The following is a 19,479-nucleotide window of genomic DNA, read 5'->3' on the forward strand; positions in this document are numbered from 1 at the left end:
GGCACCAGAGGACCGAGCCCAGGGAAGCGGGGGCCCAAACATGGCGGCCGGGCTGGCCACAGAGCGCGGAGGGCAAGCCGAGGACCCGCGGACAGCCCGGCACGGACGGCGCCCGCGTCCGCCATCTACTTCCGGGATTTAAACCCTCTTTCCGGAAGCCAGGCCGGCGTCCCCATGACAACCGACGTTGGGTCTTCGAGGTGAGCGTGCTTGAGGAGTGGGGAAAAGGGACCAGGGTCGGAGTTTTCGTTGTCGCTGTTTGGGTTTGGGTGTTTCGCCAAGACAGCCCCGTGTTGAGGTGAATTGGGAAGGGTGAGGAAAACTGCCCTGGGGACAGAGGGAACGCGGCGCCGAGCGGTGGGACGGGCCGAAGACGGCTTCGTTCTGTCGCGCATCACTGCTGCCCTAAAGCGGAGGTCATCCTTCCCGTAGATTTGGCGGTGGGCGCTTCTGGGTCCCGGTTCCTCACGACAGCTCTCCGTGGTGGCCCGTCCTAGCTTAGAGCGCGGGCTTTGGTGTCACCCCCCGTTGTGAACCCTGGCTCTGCTCACCAGCTACCTGGAGGAATGACTTGAACCCTGACCCTGTATTCTTGTCTTTAGAACGGGGGATCATTCTTAACTACCTTGCAGAGCAGTTGCGAGGACTAAAGGAAGTTATACCTGGTTGAGGTTAACGTAGTGCTGGTAGGGGGTGATAGCTATCAATATTATTTGACGAATGAGTGAAATTGCCATCATGCAGCCACTCAAGGGGGGGGGGGGGGGAACTTCTTCACCAGGTGAGGTGGATGCGGTTTGCTAACCTCTCAGAGCCACTGTATAATATGGGGATTATATTCGTAATAACTGTCTCCTTCTCAAGATGGGTGTAGGAGTAAATAATGTAATGAATATAAAGAGTTTATAAATTGTAAAACACTTTATAGATGTTAATTAAAACTTTTTAAATATATACTTATTTTTGAGAGCGAGAAAGAGAGAGAGGGAGACAGAGAATCCGAAGCAGACTCCAGGCTCCCAAGATGTCAGCACAGAGCCCCCACGGGGGTGGGGCTCGAACCCAGAACTGTGAGATCATGACCCGAGCTGAAGTCGGACACTCGATCGACTGAGCCATCCATGTGCCCCGATTTACAGATGTTAATTTAATTTCACTCTCTTACACTTCACAGCATTTTGAAATTTGTTTGTAGATTTCACCCGGCTGGAGGGGTCACAGGACACCTTGGGCCTTGGAATGTACCTTCCCCGGGGCCACTATGTGGCTGCCACCTTAAACATAAAAGTTTTGCAGGAAACCACGATTTCCTCTCAGCCTTTTCTGCCCGCACCTCTTCCCACTTCTCCTGTGCCAACGTCTTTCCCACCTAGTGACATATCAGCCTGTTACATAACAGGCAGCTTTGGGCAGTAGTTAAGAGCACAGACTCTGGACCCAGGCTGCCTGATTCTGAATCCCAGCTCTGCCACTGCTACTGGCAATGTGATCTTGGACAAATAATTTCTCCTCTCTGAGCCTCAAGTGTCCTGTCTGTAAAATGGGTAGCGTAATGATAGTGTGTCTTCTACTTCATGGGGTTATTATGAAATTTAAATAATGTTAGTGCTGAGGATAGTCCCTGGCAGGGATGCCTGGCTGGCCCAGTTGGTGGAGCAGGTGACTCTTGATATTGGGGTCATGAGTTTGAGGCCCTCCCCGCCCCCCAAAAAAAGTCCCTGGCAGGGGCGCCTGGGTGGCTCAGTCGGTTAGGCGTCCGACTTCGGGTCAGGTCATGATCTCGCGGTCTGTGAGTTCAAGCCCCGCATCGGGCTCTGTGCTGACAGCTCGGAGCCTGGAGCCTGTTTCGGATTCTGTGTCTCCCTCTCTCTCTGACCCTCCCCGTTCATGCTCTGTCTCTCTCTGTCTCAAAAATAAATAAATGTTAAAAAAAAAAATTTTTTTTTTTAAAGTCCCTGGCATATTGTGATATATAAAGGTTTGCCACTTCTATTAGTATTAGAATTAATATTACTACATGGCAAGACAGTCACTCTTTGTAGTACTCCTGGATTCCTTTGAACTCAAAAGTAGTTAGAAAGAGTTCTGCGTTGGGGCGCCTGGCTGGCTCAGTCGGAGGAGCATGTGACTCTTGGTTTCAGAGCTGTGAATTCAAGCCCCATGTTGGGTGTAGAGATTACTTACAGCAATCCAGTAAATTAAAATGAAGAAAGGAAAGGAAGGAAGGAAAAAATGAGCTCTGCACTTAGAAGCTTCCAGGAATGGAGAAAGTTGGAGGGTGAGAGTCCCTAGAAGGAGGGACTAGTGGATTTTTTGGTGGCGGTAGTGGTTTTGGTCATTGGTGTGTCCCAAGCACGTAGAATGCTGCCTGGGACGTAGTAGGTCCTCAGTGAATATTGTATTAATGACTTTCTAACGACCTTTTTGTTTTGTTTTGTTTTGTTTTGTTTTGTCCTCAACAGGCCCTTGTCTTAGAGCAAGGGGAACAGCTCTGATTCTGAGGAACTAGTGCTTCTCCCTCAGTGCTGGGGAGAAAGCCAGGAGCAGTTTTCTGGGTAACTGTGGAATGAGCCCCGCTGGGCCCACCAAAGCAGCAGCAGGATGCTCCAGACCAGTAACTACAGCCTGGTGCTCTCCCTGCAGTTCCTGCTGCTGTCCTATGACCTCTTCGTCAATTCCTTCTCGGAGCTACTCCGAATGGCTCCTGTCGTCCAGTTGGTGCTCTTCATGTGAGTTCAGGGGGTGGGACTGGACAGCTGAACCCAAGCAGTTAGAAGGCCCCGACGATTATGATTTAGCGTTTTAAAGTAGCTGATGGAAAAACCTCAGGGAAAATCAAATTTCACCCATGTTGGGTACTCCATGGTACGGAGACATGTCAGAGGTCCTTCATTTCTATACTTCTAGCAGGGGCCCGGGATACAGGGAGCAGTCAGAGGGTCAGACTGCTCACCGTGTCATTTTCTTCCTCTGTGAGTAGAAATCTTGGCTTACACTGCCATGAAAGTGGGTTGCAAAATGGCAGGTTAAAAGGGTACTCATATCAGTTCTCTATATGGTATGGAAGCGGTTGGCATTTTTCCTGCACAAAGAGACTCCATGAGGCAAGTTCTTGACAGAAGACTAGTTTTCGGCACCGTCTTCCTTCGGCACTGTCGCATGAATACATGTGACGGGTATTCATTGGCCTGCCGGACCGTGTTCTAGTTGCAGTGGCAAACCTGATAATTTCCTGCTCTCACATGGCTTCCATTCTAGAAGCCCCCATTGACCCCTCCCATTGAGAGGGACAATGAACCCATTTTTTTCAAGATAATTTTATAGGGTAATAAATGTTTACAATGGATGTGAAGTAGGTGGGGGTGGGGAGGGGAGGGCGACCCTAGGCGTAGGGTTAAAGAAGAGTCTTTCTGAAGAGGGGACACTTGAACTGAGACCTGAATGCCACTAAGGCACCGTCTGTGCAAAGATCGGGGGGAAGGTGTTGCCGTCTTGCTAGATGAAAATGTTTGACAGGACCAGGTTATGCGACAGGCGGGGCCAGCTTTGGACAGAGAGAAGAAACCGTCTTCTCACCAGCGTCTAGAAGTTAAGAGTGTCAGAGCAGGAAAGCCTTGGTCTATGGACTGCAGCTCAAGTGATGGGGCCAGCCCGTAGTTTTAGTCTTGTGTCACTTGGGACCCAAAGTCCATGCTATCTCTGGGGAGTTTCCGGAGGTCTAGATCACAGGGAAGGCCAGACTTCATAGTGTCCATTAGGACCCAGGGCCAGCTCTTGGGTCGTCCCACAGACCTCCATTTGGCTATGCTTTGTTTTATGTTTGCAGCATCCAGGATATCGCAATCCTTTTCAACATCATCATCATTTTCCTCATGTTCTTCAACACCTTCGTCTTCCAGGCTGGCTTGGTCAACCTCCTATTCCATAAGTTCAAAGGGACCATCATCCTCACAGCTGTGTACTTCGCCCTCAGCATTTCCCTTCACATCTGGGTCATGGTAAGAGCGGAGCTCTGAATTCCTGAACCCTTAAGGGACTAGGAGTAGCTTTTTCTCGAGGAAGCCAGCATCATTCTTTTACATCTCGAAGAATCCTTGATGGGAAACCGGTGAAATGAGTGTGGTCCCGCCTGGGGTTGGGCATGTGAGAGCTCCATGAGGCACCTCTGCCCAACCTTTTGTGTTAAAGAACTGCCTTATCCAAGAGTCAGGGGCCATTTCTGGAATATTCAGTTCATCTTTGCCCCAAACAGTCCAGCCAGAGCTAAAACAGGAAGTGGAATCCGTTTTATCATTAGCTATTTGGGCAGGTGGGTGTTGAGACAGGGAATTCTTAGGCATTCGTGTCCTATGGGAAATGGCCAGGCCAAGAGTGCCCCTTGCCCTTTAGTGCTTCGTGCCCTCTGCTCTGTCCCCGTCACTTATACTGGAAGAACCCTTCTCCAATGTGCCTCAGAGCAAACGCCAGGTTTCGTGGTTCCAGATTTCTCCTGCTTCATGAATGGTTCTGTCTGTTTGGGTCTGGCCTGTGTTTCTCACGTACTCATTTTGATGGAACACAGTAAAACCTCAGGGTTCTCGTCGTTCCTATACTAATGCCACCTTCTTAGACTGAGCCGTCTGTTAAGTTGCCCTTGTTATTCCAGGGAGACAAGTAGAGCTCACAGGAAAGAAGGAGCAGTGCCAAAGTCCCTAGGTGCTTCCTGAAGAAGATTGTCTCTGCTCTCGCTCCTGGGGCCAAAATAGGTCCTGGCTTTGTACTGTAAAGCTGTTAATCTGATTAAACCTTGAGAGCACTAAGCCTTTATCTGACAGGAACCGAGCCTGAGATCTTCAAGGCAAGACAGTGACCACACCGAACTCCTTCCTGAGATAATGTATAGCACTTCTCCTTGGAAAAGGCTGTGGAATGGAAGGAAATAAATAGCTTAGTTCAAACTTCCTCCTTCAGGGTTAAAAGGATATTTCCTTTGCAGCAGAAAAGGGAGTTTGAAGCTCCTTTGAGAAACACTACTTGGGGTTGTGCGAAGAAAGGAGGGGGAGATTAGCCTGATTTAAAACCACGTGGCATGTCTGCAGCTAACCAAGGTGGAGATGCTAGGGCCTCATCTGGTGGCTAAGCTTTCCCTGTCTCCTCATGTCTCCTGCAGAACTTACGCTGGAAAAATTCCAACCGCTTTGTCTGGACAGACGGACTTCAAACGCTGTTTGTATTCCAGAGATTAGGTAAGGACCAGAGCAACCTCAGGCCTCACTTTGGTGCCACCATTGGCTCAGGCTACTAAGGGCCTTGATCCTGCCTTCCCCGTCCATCACGGCCAGCATGGGATGAGTGGATCAGCCGTGGCAAGAACAGGAGAGATTATGGCCCACTGCCCTTGCTGGGAGTCACTGGGAGATCCTGAGGCAGGGCGCCCCTCCGCCTTGGTAGGTTTTGTTCTTAGCCTGAAACGAATACTCAGGAGCGTCCCTGAAGCTTCTTCTCTACTTATCCACAGCGGCAGTGTTATACTGTTACTTCTACAAACGGACAGCCGTGAGACTGGGCGATCCTCGCTTCTACCAGGACTCGTTATGGCTGCGCAGGGAGTTCACACAAGTCCGGAGGTGACCGCTTCTTGTCACACTGATGGAGGCCTTTCCTTCCTGACAGATGCTACACTTGTGGTCCTGTGGGGTGGGGGTTGGCCCTGTGCACAGGAAGCAGCTTGACTTTCCTAGGACAGGCTCAGGCCACTTGTGTTCTGCAGTCCAGAAGGAAGAGCTTCCCTCTTGCAAGTTAAAGTGTTTCCCAATACAGATTTCAGTACACACCCCTCCCCGGCCTCCTACCTCAGGTCCCTTTTCCTTTTCTGCCCTCTACTCCTCTTCCTCACGGAAGGCGGTGAGGCTTTATCCTTGGCGAGCTATCACTTAGCCTGGTCCAGGAGGGGCTCCTGGCACCTACCTTCTTTGCACCAAACACTAATTAATGACTGAAGGATGCAAAGAGTGTCATTTCTGAGCTCCTGACTGATAACACCATAGACATGTAGATTTTATACCCAAGGCGCTTTTTTTACATTTTATAAATAGGAAATAAATTGAATTCTTTTTCCAGAAATGGTGGAGTCTGTCTAGCTACATCTCTTCGCAGATAAGAGGCGTGTCAAGTCCTAACCTAGCGTCTTCTTGAGCCACAGAACAAATACAGATATTGATTGAGTGCCATTATGAGTATAAGCTATTTTTATAGGAATTCGGGATGTAATCTGACGCCCCACCCCGACCCTTGGAGTTCCAAACTTCTGTGCTTTATCCAGAGTCTCCCTGCCATTAGGACCCTAAACTGCCCTCAGAAGAATAAAAATGTTCCTTAGCCTGCTTTGGCAAAAGAAAATTTTAAAGTGCATGTGCCCGTAGTATCCGTTTTCTGTTGTCAGAATAGTGTGTAACACTACCACGAAACTTCACTGGTGCGTAACAACGAACAGTTACGTGGCTCTGGAGTCTCGGGGTTCAGCTGGTCGGGCTGGTTCAGGTGATATCTGCCGGGCTTGCTCATGTGTCTGTGGTCAGCTGTGGGTCAGCCAGGCGGCTGTGATGATCTTGGGATTTGGGGCTCTTGGCTAACCTGGGCCGGCCTCAGCTGGAATGACTGGGCTGTTCTGGTTCTCATGACTCATCCTTCAGAAGACTAGCCTGGGTCTCTTCACATGACAGCGGCCGAGGAGCAGAAGAATGAGCCCCATTGTGTAATCTTCCTTCAGCCCTCTGCTTTCATCGTGTCCCTTAGACCCCCATTGGTCAAAGCAAGTCATATGACTGAGCCCGGGGTCCAAGTGGGAAAGCACTACAAAGCTTCCTGGGAAGAGGCACGGATACAGGGAGGGCCGCTAATTCAGTCTACCCCACCGGCAAGTTGCTCTATGGAACTCATTGTTCAGAGGTACTTTAGCACGGAGGTTGGCAACCTTTTTCTGTGAGGCACCAGATAGTAGTTATTTTAGATTTCAAGGGCCACAAATCTGGTCTCTGTTGCAACCATAAGCACACCTTCCTTTACGGTACTTCACAGGTGCTGTGGTGTTTCGTATAAATACAAGGTTCGTGGCAACCCCGTGTCGAGCCAGTCTGTTGGCGCCATTTTTTCCAACAGCATTTGCTCACTTCATGTCTCTGGGTCAATTTTGGTCATTCTCAAAATATTCCAAGCTCTTGCGTTGTTAATGTATTTGCTGTGGTGCTGTGTGCTCAGTGATCTTGTTGTACTATTGTAATCGTTGGGGGCACCGCGGGCCGCGCCCATGGTAGACGCAAATATAGGCCATAAGTGTGCGGCATGTCGTGACCACTCCACCGACTGGCTGTCCCCATCTCCCTCCCTCTCCTCGGGCCTCCCTGTTCCCTGAGACACAACATTATTATTGGAGTTAGGCCACCGAATAAGCCTAAATGGCTTCTGAGTGTTCGAGTGAAAGGTAGAGGTGCACATCTGTCACTGAAAATCCAAAGCCAGCGTGACTGAGCTCAGTGAGGAAGGTGGGCTTCAAAAGCCAAGATGGGCCGAAAGCTAGGCCTCTTCGGCCGAGCGGTGAGCCAAGTTGTGAATGCGAAGGGAAGTTCCTAAAGGAAATGAAAAGCGCCACTCTGGCGTTCATACACACGAAGCAAAGCCACCTAGTTGCTGGCTCCCAGAGAGTCTGAGCGGTCTGGAGAGAAGACCAAACCAGCCTCGACAGTCCTGTAAGCCGGCGCCTAACCTGCAGCAAGGCCTGAACGCTCCTTAATTCTGTGAGGGCTGAGAGAGGTGAGGAGGCTTCAGAAGGAAAGTCCGAAACTAGTGGAGGTGGGTTCAGGAGGTTTAAGCAAAACGATTACAACTCACTGGAAGCTCGAGTGACGGTTCGCAATTTTTAGCAATTATTTTTTAATTAAGGTATATGCGTAGTTTTTTTAGACATGATGCTAGTTAACACTGGCTTGACCGCAGTGTAGTGTGAGCACAACTTAGATATACACCAGGAAACCAAAGCATTCACTGAACTCGCTCTATTGTGATGTTTTTCTTGTGGCGGTCTGGAACATCCTGAGGGCCGCCTGTGCGCAACCTCAGCGTCGTAGCGTGAGAGCAGCATGGTGATAGGTCAGCGAGTGCCTGTGGCTGTGTCCCCATAAAACTATGGACACTGAAATTTGAACTTCATTTCATGTTCATGTATCACAAAGTATTTTTCTTTAGACTTTTTTTTAGCCACTTAAAAAATGTAAAGCTACTCTTAGCTCAAGGGCTGTGCAAAAACAGGCTAGATTTGCCCCGGGCTGTAGTATGTTGAGCCCTGGTTTAGAAGCCTAGAATCAAGTTCTGGGGAAAGAGAGACTATAGGTAATCTGCTGTGCTGTCGAGACTTTAACAGATATCAGGGGCGCCTGGGGGGCTCAATCGGTTAAGTGTCCGACTCTTGATTTCAGCTCAGGTCATGATCTCACGGGTTCGTGGGTTTGAGCCCTGCGTTGGGCTCTGTGCTGACACCACAGTCTGCTTGGGATTCTCTTTGTCTCTCTCAAAAAAAAACATATTTTAACAGTTATTGAAAAAGTACAATGTTCAAATAAACCGTGTAAGGGGTGTGTGTGTGTGTGTGTGTGTGTGTGCGCGCGCACACACACTTAATATGTTCATGTGGTACAAAATTCAAGTTCTAAAAGGGTCTATGCAATTAATCTTTCCATTGCTGTATCTCAGCCACTGAGTTCCTTCCTCCCCCCACCCCTGACAATCTACATTTACTTATATACTTCTTATAAACACTGTTAACATGTCAGAAACATTTTTACAAAAAAAATATACAAAAGACAAGAACAAAACAGTTGTCATCATCCTATCCCAGCCATTTATTTCAAATCTTGGATGATATGTGTATATATTTTCAATGCAGGTGTGATTATGGGGAATATGCCATAAACCAGTTTACTCCCCATCCCCCCACCCCCAACTCAGCAGTAGGAATGTGTTTTTTAAATGTGATGTTAAATTAACTCCCTGGGGACAGTCAGCTTTCAAAGTTCAGAGGAAAGAAAAGAATTTTACAAGTGCTTAAAGACTTAATAGCATGCAGTTTCTGCTGGCTGACCAGTGCTCCAGCCAGTAACTAGAAAAAACCCCAAAAAGATAAACTACAAAAAATCGTCTCTTAAAAGGGCTTCAGAGAATTACCAAAGGAAAGAGGATTGGGGGACCTAAAATTCTACAGCAGGGAGATTCACAGAGAAGCGAGCTGACAGTTTGCGGCAGATTTTTCCCAGGGGGCGTTTGCCGATTCTGGGTTTGAGCAAGAAGCTAGGAATCCAAGCATTTCCCAGATGCGGGTTACATAGCCAGGAAACCAAGAGGCCAGCCGAGCTTAGTGGTCTTATCACACTGGAGGAGCAAAATCGAGGGCTAGAGGAGCCTTAAAACATTATCTCCTCAAGATATTTACCTAATCTTCGGGCCAGAGGCTATCAAAAGCTAAGCCTCAAAGCTCTGAGAAGCAGAACAGAATTTTTGGCAGATTTATGGAGCTGATAATTAGAATCCAGGAGGGAACGGGTAAGCAGATAAAAAGCTCTGGAGGACCCCTTACCAGGAACACGATGAAACAGGTAGACTGGTACCTATCAAAACTGGAGTGCAGCCTCAAACCATGTAGTTCCTGAGTGAGTTATCTGCCTTGCAGAGAAAAGAGTAGAGGAAAAAACATCTAGAGACACTATTACTTACTTATTTATTTATTTGAGAGAGCAAGCACCCATGTGCAAGTCGGGGAGGAGCAAAAAGGGGGGGGAGAGAAAGAATGCCACGCAGGCCCCTTACTGACAGTGCAGAGCCCGACGCAGGGCTTGAACTCACGAACCATGAGATCAGGGCCTGAGCTGAAATCAAGTGTTGGATGCTTAACCGACTGAGCCCAAACAGCTCCTTGAAGATACTGGAGATTGAAGGGAAAGGTTGATGGGCAGTCCACACTCAGAAGAGGAGAACTATGCGAGAAAATTCCCTATTTGTGCTCCTTGTAGCTTGGTAGTAGACAAAGTGACACATACAATACGCTGGCGGAAAATCCCAGTACCATAGCCCCGAGCCCGGGCAACCGGAGCCGCTGGCAAGAAAGATGAGAATCTCAGAAGGGGAGGAGCCAGACAGGCGGGAATCCCCAGATTCTATCTGTCCACATTTCTGCCCAGGCTCTGGACCACGCATGTGCAAGCCAGACTCAAGGCCGCTCGGCCAAAGACAGATGGAGACTGAGATTGGAGTCGTCACCCAGTAAGTGTGGCCTGCGGTGTGTATCCAGCCAGGCTGATTACCTGATGCAACCAAAGGAACATGGCTCTTTGCAGACACAAGTAACAGAAACCGGAGTGTCCACATTTCAGCATTCAGAACTGACACGGACACTGAGACGAACCAGATCCTGGAATTAACAGACAAGGGTATTAAAGCAGCAATGGAAATCCATTGTCAGCAAAATGGTAGGTGACCTCAGCACAGAAACCAATTATTTTTGAAAAACAGAAATCCTGGATTTCTGAAATAAAGACATTTGCAAATAAAAGACATTTGCAGATAAAGAGAATTAGTTGCCAAGAAATGCTGAAGGAGTTCTTTGGCTCGAGGGAAACGACAACAGATGGAAACTCAGATCCTCAGAAAGGAATAGAGCACATCAGAAACCGTGTCTAGTTAAATTTTTCCTTTTTTCCTGTTAATTTCTTTCCAAGACATATGAGTGTAGTATGCACATTGTTTTCAAGTACGCAGAATATTGGCCAGTATACGCTGGGCCATAAAACAATTCTCAATGCATTTAAGAAACAATAAATTTAAAAGGATAGAGAGTAAGTTCTTTGATAATAATGGGATCGAGCTAGAAATCAGTAACAATAAGACAGCCAGGTGGTCAGTCGAGGTCCAATCAGGAGATAGAAACCACATGGTCATTTAAACACGACAAGTTGACTGTAAAGAATCATTAAGTTAACGACAAAAGATGTAGAGAGAATTCTAAAAGGGTACCTGAGGGCTGAAGGAGAGTACCCAAGGGAAGACAAGCTTGGCAGAGTCCCCAGCCCCCAAGGCCGGGGGTTAGACCTCACCACAGCCCACCGGGTGTAGACAAGTTCACTGGTTTGCCCAGGCCAGAGCTGCTTCGCAGTTGTTAGGCAAGAAACAAGCCCTCCAGGACACAGGGAAGCTGAGGCTGGTGAGCAGGTGCACGGGGCGGTAAGGACACCACCTGCAGGCACCAGGCCCAGAGCACACAGTGTCCGCAGGTGGGTCAAAGCTGTTGGGAAGGTGACCAAAGGAGTTAAGAGTGTCCTATGTGTGCGAGGCCCAAAGCGCATGACCTCCACATGGTGGGGGGGGGGGGGGGGGGGGGAATCAGTGGGGAGAAGAGCCAAGGTTGGTGAGCAAATGTACAGAGAGAGTTGGGGCATTGCTGTGGGTACACAGTGTCCATGCCTGGAAGGCTTTGGGGAAAATCGTCCCAGGCGTAGGTAAGAGGCTGAGGGGCGCAGATGCATAGAATTAGGGAGGTGCCCCAGGGCAAGCCCTTGCCCCAGGGCAAGCAGTATCCTTGACAGGAGGGCCGCAGCAAAGTAGTCACTGGGCCTGGACCAGGTCTGCAAGGTTGCTGAGGGAGTGCCTGCTTCACCTGTTGCCCCCCTGTGCACCTGCAGTGCTGACGGGCCAGGGCAGGAGCAAGGAAAAGCAAACCAGAGCTCACTGGAGCCTAGAAAGACCAGTCCTTTCCTTCCTTCAGTGTCCCTCCGGCGCCCTCTACTGACAAAGCTAACATCATGCTCATGCTCGCTGTAAAGGAAGAACCACTGCCAGTCCACTAACATACTGAAGGGTGAATGTGGAGCTCAGAGGCAAAAAGTAGATAATAGAATCCGTCTTTCTGGCTACTCAGATTGCGTATGCACCCTTCTGCACCTGTTTGAACTCCCCCATCAGTTCTGTTCCTACCAACAAGATCGATCTATCCTTCCAAGTGATGTTCTCCCCCTTCCCCCCAAAGGAGAAGACACAGTCCCAACAGTCACTGTATCCAGAGCTGGCTATAGTAATCACCCTACAGTTTTGGTCATGGTTGCACTAAATATTCTCTTACCTAAAGATTAGATCACAAAGCTGACCTACAGTTTGTACATAAAATGGGAAGTGAAAGGGGGAAAATGGTCAGTAGATGCAAATGAACACATACAAGAACCAAAGAAACCCATGCGAAACCACTACGGTCCTCGTTTTTGTAATTGGTCTCTTTTTTTTTTTTTTAACGTTTATTTATTTTTGAGACAGAGAGAGACAGAGCATGAATGGGGGAGGGGCAGAGAGAGAGGGAGACACAGAATCGGAAGCAGGCTCCAGGCTCCGAGCCATCAGCCCAGAGCCCGACGTGGGGCTCGAACTCACAGACCGCGAGATCGTGACCTGAGCCGAAGTCGGACGCTCAACCGACTGAGCCACCCAGGCGCCCCGTAATTGGTCTCTTTGTAACTGGTCACGAGGTCGGAGCTGATATCCATGGCAGCCTTCTTCAGCTACCCCCTCCATGTTTCCCTTTTCCTTGGCTGAGAGTCTGCCGCTCGGGGCTCTTTAACCCAGTAGAGTGAGGCAAACGCTCATTCTGAGCGATGCTTGTCTTTAACTGCCCTGCTTTGCGTGGAGCATGGATGTATTGGGAGGCGCCCCAGAGGCTCCTCTAGGCTCCAGACATAGTCTTTGTCACCTCCATTGTGTAGCAGCGGTGGAATTTTCCCTTGAGAACCAGGATCAGTTACTCCGGCCAGTAGATTGGACCCCTTCCCTTTTCCTTGCCCATTGGTTTAGTGGCATAAGGAGCCCAGAATGGCCACGTGGCAGTCCCATCTTCCAATTCAGTGGTACCATCCTCGTGCCCCCTTCTGGGCCATTCCTCACTTGGGAACTAATGTCTCCAAATCAGCAGGCTCTAACTTTTCAGGATAAGAGGCAAAAACTCTACGGGTGGGGAAGGTATAATAGGAGAGTCATTCCTACTCCCGTCCCGTCGTTCCTGGCCCCGTGTTTGCTGGCCAGGGGGCTGACGGCACCATCAAATGGCCTCTGATTCAAAGACCTACTTCATTCTGTAAATCAACCCTCATCCTTTCATGGTGTTGTCTCCCAACTGGTGCCATAACCGGGTCTTCTGTAAGCTGTTCCGCTTTGCAGTTAAGCCCCCTGGTTCCAGGTAGTGATGCACGTGCGGGAAGACTTGTTAATTCCAAGGGCAGAAGCCCCTGGCCACACTTGCTCTGCTGCGAAATGGGTATCTTGATCAGACGCAGTCCTGTACGGAGTACATGGTGTATGTACATGACGTCTCTGTCGGGAGGGTCCTGGGAAACAAGGCTCCAGGGTGTGGGTGAGCCAAGGCTGGTGGGCGGGTGTGCAGAGCAGTCGAGGCACTCCTGCACGGGGCTGGTCTAGAGCCTGCGGTGTCCGTATCGGGAAAGTTCTGGGCAACTCCCTCTGGGGTGCAGCAAGCTGAAGCTGGTGGGCAGGAGTACAGAGGGATCCGGCTGGTGTGAGGCTGCGGCAAGGGGATCCCAAGCCTGGGGCGGAGGCTAAAAGACGGCTGCGGGCCCCTCCCCTCTTAGCACACAGCTGTCCCCCCCCCTACACACGTCTGGCGTGACAGACTGTGCAGCGAGAGCAAGAACAATAAAAACGCAGCACACTGGAACCAGGACGAAAGCCCCCTTCTTCCTGCAATGTCCCTCTAGCGTCCTCTTATCATCATGCTCACTGTAAGGGCGAAATGCTTAGAGTCCAGTCCACTGTCACAGAACAGGTACTGACAGGTGAATCTGGGGCTGAGGGACAATATAGTGATAACTGCCACACTGAGAAACCACTACATATTTAGAAAGTAAATAATAGCACTTGTAAACAATCCACAGATCAAAGAAGACCTCAGAAGGGAAGTTAGAAAGTCCTTTGAACGGAATACTAATGAAACGTAAACATTTTTAAATGCCTGTGACGCAGCTTTTATAGAAAAAAAAAGATCTGGGGGCCCCTGGGTGGCTTATTCAGTTGGGCGTCCGGCTCTTGATTTCAGCTCAGGTCATGATCTCACGGTTCGTGGGGTCGAGCCCCCCCATCGAGCCCTTCGATGACCGTCTCTTGGAGCCTGCTTGGGATTCTCTGTCTCCCTCTCCCTCTGCCCCTCCCCATCCCTTCTCAAAAATAAATAAATAAATATTGTTAAAAAAAAATAAAGATTTCTCTCTCTCTCTCTCCCTCATCCCCACTCATGCTGTCTCTCTAAAAATAGAAAAAAAGATCTACAATCCATGGTCTAAGTTTTTATCTTAAACCAGAAAAAAGAGCAAAGTACAAAGAAGAATAAAACACCAGAACTAAAGAGAACATGGACAAAGAATAAAAATATATATAAAATCAAAGTTAATTCTTTGAAAAGTTAATTGATAAATCTTTACCCAGACGGATCGAGAAAAAGAGAAGACACATATTAAAAATGAAAGACAGAATGTTCCTATAGATACTATGCATATTGAAAGGATCATAAAGTTGTTGTGTATAGACAATTTTATGCCAATACATTTGACAAGTGTTATGAAGTGAACGAATTCATTAAAAGACACAAATCACCAAAACTGGCCGAAGAAAAAAGAGAAATTAAATTCATAATGAAAAGTTTTCCCACAAAGAAAACTTCAGGTATGGACAACTTCACTGATGAATTCTATCAAACATTTAAAGAAGAAACAAGCTCTTTCAGAAAACAGAAAAGGAGAGGGGCACGTGGGTGGCTCAGTCAGTTAAGTGTCTGACTCCTGATATGGGCTCAGGTCATGATCTCAGTTTCATGAGTTTGAGCCCCGGGTCGTGCTCTGTGCTGACAGCATGGAGCCTGCTTGGGACTCTCTCTCTCCTTCTCTCTGCACCACCCCCTCCCCCCTTGCTCATGTTCTCTCTTTCTCAAAAATAAATAAACTTAAAAAAGAAAATAGAAGAGGAGAAACATTTCCCAATTCAAATGATTCTATGATACCCTGACACCAAGACTGATGAATACTTCACATGGAAATAAAACTAAAGATCAATATCCTTCAAGAACATAGATGCATGGGGCACCTGGGTGGCTTAGTCAGTTGAGAGTCCAACTTTGGCTCAGGTCATCTCACAGTTCATGAGTTCCAGCCCCACATCAGGCTCACTGCTGTCAGCCTGTCAGTGCAGAGCCCGCTTCAGATCCTCTGTCTCCCTCTCTCCGCCCCTCCCCTGCTTGTGCTCTCTCCAAACTAAATATTAAAAAAATAAAAAAGAACATAGATGCAGACATTTTTTTTAATTTTAGCAAATTGAACCTGGCAATATAAAAAGAATAACAACACATCATAAACAAGTGGAGTTTATCCCAGGAATATAAAATTGGTCTAACATCTAAAAATCAATGAGTGCAATTCACCAACTCGATAGAATAACGGAAAAAAGGCATTTGATCATTAAACAGATGTAGCTGTGACAACATTCAATACCCATTCATGATGAAAATACTCTGTAAACTAAGAAGAGGAGAGAAATCCATTTACTGGTAACTGGCATTTCTGAAATGCCTGTAATTAACCTACTGTGGCAGAAGACTGAATGTTTTCTAAAATCAGGGAAAAAGCACATTTCATCCACTTAATACTACATCTATTCAACATTGTACTAGATGGCTCAGCCTGAGCAGTAGGAGAAAGGAAAATAAATAAAAGGCATGTATATTTTTTTAAAGTATGCTCTAGACGCAACACGGGGCTTGACCTCATGACCCTGAGATCACGAGTCACACACTCCACTGACTGAACCACCCAGGCACCCCAAAAAGCCCTACATATTGAAAAGAAAGAAGGAAAACTGTCCTTAGTTGAAAATGATCACAGTGAACATAAAAATTCCTAAAGAAAAAGCAAAAAGGCATGACAACTAGTAAGTTAGTTTGATTTAGCAGGGCATAGGATTCAAAGATGCAGCCAAATTAGCATGTAGAGGGAAATTTATAGCCTTAAAACAAACAGAGAAGAAAGACTGAAAAGGTAAGCTTTCAGTTTCCATCTCAAAAAGAACACCGAGTCCTATAAGGAAGGAAATGAGGAAGAGCAGAAATCTATAAAATAGAAAACAAATATAAAGGGAAGAAAACCAAACCCAGAAGTTGGTTCTTTGGAAAGATTAATAACATTGATAAACACCTATCAAAAATAAGAAATAAAATTATCAGGAAGAAAAAAGACATCATTACAGAATTACAGATCCCATAGGCATTACAAAATATGAGGCTGATGGAGTTCCTGACTGGCTTGGTTGGTAGAGATGTGACTCTTAATCTCAGGGTCGTGAGTTCAAGCCCCATGTTGGGTGTAAAACTTACTTTAAAAAAATGTATGTATAGGGGCGACTGGGTGGCTCAGTCGGTTGAGCATCCGACTTCAGCTCAGGTCACGATCTCGCGGTCCGTGAGTTCGAGCCCCGTGTCGGGCTCTGGGCTGATGGCTGAGAGCCTGGAGCCTGCTTCTGATTCTGTGTCTCCCTCTCTCTCTGCCCCTCCCCCGTTCATGCTCTGTCTCTGTCTCAAAAATAAATAAAACGTTAAAAAAAAATTTTTAAAAATGTACGTATATATACACATACACACACACATATATATGGATGTTATGAAAAACTTCACACCAACACATTTGAAAATTTATAAAAAATGGGAACATCTTTGAAAAACACAAATTTACCCAAACATTACTCAAAAAGTAGAAAATGTAAATGATCCTATACATATTAGAGAAATTTCGTTATTATAAAATTTCTGACAAAAACAGTTCCAGGTTTAGATGGCTTCATCAGTGAATTATTCTTCTAAAGAAATAAACCTCTGTTACACAATCTCTTTCATGTAACAGAAAAAGAAGGAACACTTCTCATTTCATTTTATGTGGCCAACTCAACCTTAATACCTAGGTCCTTACAAGAGAGTAAAATCACAGATCAATCTCTCATAACATATGTAAAAACTTGAGCAAAATATTAGCAAATGAAGTCCAATGATGTATAAAAAGGGTAACATATCTACCAAGCGTCCCCAAGACCACCCCCCAGGTTCAATGATTTGCTGGGAGGACTCACAGGACTCAGCATACAGTCCTGTCCGTGGCTTTGATTTATTACAATGAAATGATACAAAGCACAGTCACAAAAAGAAAAGGTGAAGTCTAGAGGAAACCAGGAGCAAGCTTCCAAGAATCCTCTCCCAGTGGAATCACATAAGATGTGCTTAATTCCGCCAGCAAGTTCTGACGACACGTAGGAAGTGTTGTCTACCAGGGAGGCTCATTAAAGACTTGGGTGTCCAAGGGGGCACCTGGGTGGCTCGGTCAGTTAAGCAACTGACTTCGGTTCAGGTCGTGATCTCACGGTTCGTGGTTCAAGCCCCGCATTGGGATCCATGCTGACAGCTCAGAGCCTGGAGTCTGCTTCAGATTTTGTGTCTCCCTCTCTCTCTCTGCCCCTCCCCTGCTCGTTCACCATCTCTCTCTGTCTCTCAAAAATAAATAAACGTTAAAAATAAATAAATAAAGACTTGGGCGTCCAAGGATTTTACCGGGGGCTGGCTACATAAACAACTTCTGCTTAATAGGCACCTACTAAAACTCCAGACTCCCGGAAGGAGACAGGTGTTCAGCAGAAACCACATAGTTTGTACGAACAGTGTAGGCACAGTGAGCCACTTTGGATTGGTGGGAATGTTTTTGAAATCCGAGTTTCCAGACAGTGGTCAAAGGCGAAGCTTTGCAAGTAGGACTTCCTAAGGATAGCAGTCCCAGGCCTGCTCTGTCAACTGTTTTCTGCATGGTATCATCACCAAATGGGTTTCTTTCCAGGAAGGCAAGGCTAATTAAACCTTTGGAAATCAATGTAATTCATTCCATTAGCAGAATAAAAGGGTAAAATATGATCATCTCAATAGATGCAGAGAAAGCATTCAATAAAATATATCATCAGCCTGCCAGCAAACGAGGAAGAGAAGGGACTTAAAAAAATTTTTTTAATGTTTGTTTTTTTTTTTTTTTTTTTTTTTTTTTGAGAGAGAGATAGAATGTGAGTGGGGAAAGGACAGAGAGTGAGGGAGACACAGAATCCAAAGCAGGCTCCAGGCTCTGAGCTGTCAGCACAGAGCCCCACGCAGGGTTTGAACTCACCAACCATGAGATCATGACCTCAGTCGAAGTCAGATGCTTAACCAACTGAGCCACTCAGCCACGAGAAGGGACTTTCTTAATCTGACGGAGTATCTACCAAAAAAGAAAAAAAAAAGTCTATATTTAACATATCGATGGTGAAATTTTTTTCTTGTGATGAGAACTTTTAAGATTTTCTTCACAACTTTCAAATTCGCAATACAATATTATTGACTATACGTTAGCATGATGTACATTACATCCCCATGACTACTTTGTTTTATAACTGGAAGTTTGTATCTCTCGATCCCCTTAACCCATTTTGCCCACCACTCACCCTCACATCCTCCCGTCTGGCAACCATCAAATTATTCTTTGTATCTATGAGTTTTGTTTGTTCATTTTTTTTAAAGTTTATTTTGAGAAAGAGAGAGAGAGAGAGAGCAGGGGAGGGGTAGAGAGAGACGGAGAAAGAATCCAAAGCAGGCTGTGTGCTGTCAGCGCAGAGCCTGATGCAGGGCTCGAACTCACGAACTGTGAGGTCATGACCTGAGCTGAAGTCAAGAGTCTTCAAGAGTTGCTCACCTGAGCCACGTAGGTACCCCTGTTTTGTTTCCTTTTAGATCCCACCTGTAAGTGGACTCAGCCAGGAATTGTCTTTCTCTGACTTATTTCATTTGGCATAATACCCTTAAGCTCTATCCATGTTGTTGCAAATGGCAAGATGTCTTTTATGGCCGAGTAGTATTCCATTGAATATATGGAAAGAGCACATCTGCTTTCTCCACTCATCTGTTGACCGACGCTTAGTCTTTCTATATTTAGCTATTGCGAACAACGTTGCAGTGAACACAGCGATGTATCTGTCTTTCCAAATTAGTGCTTTTGTTTTCTTGGGACGAATACCCAGTAGTGGAGTTACTGGGCCATGTGGTATTTCCATGTTTTATTTTTTGAGGAACCTCCACGTTTTCTAGAAGGGCCGCGTTAATATAACATGCCCACCACCAAGTGCACGAGGGTTCCCTTTTCCTCCGCATCTTGTCAACATTTGTTATTTCTTGTCCTTTAGATACCAGCCATTCGGATAGGTGTGAGGTGACGTCTCATTGTGGTTTTGACTTACATCTCCCCGATGACTAGTGACGTTGAGCATCTTTCCATGTGCCTGCGGGCCATCGGTAGGTCGTGTTTGGAAAAATCCTGTTCGGGTCCTCTGCCCGTTTTTTTCATTAGATTTTTGTCT

The 19,479-nt window shown here is 46.8% G+C and overlaps 1 protein-coding gene across 4 annotated transcripts; it reads left to right on the forward strand.

The window, feature by feature from the left end:
* The first annotated feature begins 92 nt into the window (after positions 1-92).
* TMEM138 (transmembrane protein 138) lies at positions 93-19,339 on the forward strand. 4 transcript variants are annotated; one of them, XM_042906123.1, is made up of 6 exons: positions 93-200; positions 2,463-2,729; positions 3,827-3,998; positions 5,150-5,225; positions 5,498-5,606; positions 19,306-19,339. In XM_042906123.1, exons 2-6 carry the CDS (start codon positions 2,602-2,604, stop codon positions 19,322-19,324), a joined length of 504 nt encoding a protein of 167 aa, XP_042762057.1. In that variant the 5' UTR covers positions 93-200; positions 2,463-2,601; the 3' UTR covers positions 19,325-19,339. The 4 variants fall into 4 exon arrangements, with proteins under 4 accessions (XP_042762057.1, XP_042762054.1, XP_042762058.1 ...); XM_042906120.1 differs by lacking the exon at positions 19,306-19,339 and adding an exon at positions 6,100-8,413; XM_042906122.1 differs by lacking the exons at positions 93-200; positions 19,306-19,339 and adding exons at positions 211-298; positions 6,100-8,413.
* The last annotated feature ends 140 nt before the right edge of the window (positions 19,340-19,479 follow it).

The sequence above is a fragment of the Panthera leo genome, chromosome D1, assembly GCF_018350215.1.
Source record: "Panthera leo isolate Ple1 chromosome D1, P.leo_Ple1_pat1.1, whole genome shotgun sequence".
Taxonomy (NCBI): Eukaryota; Metazoa; Chordata; class Mammalia; order Carnivora; family Felidae; genus Panthera; species Panthera leo.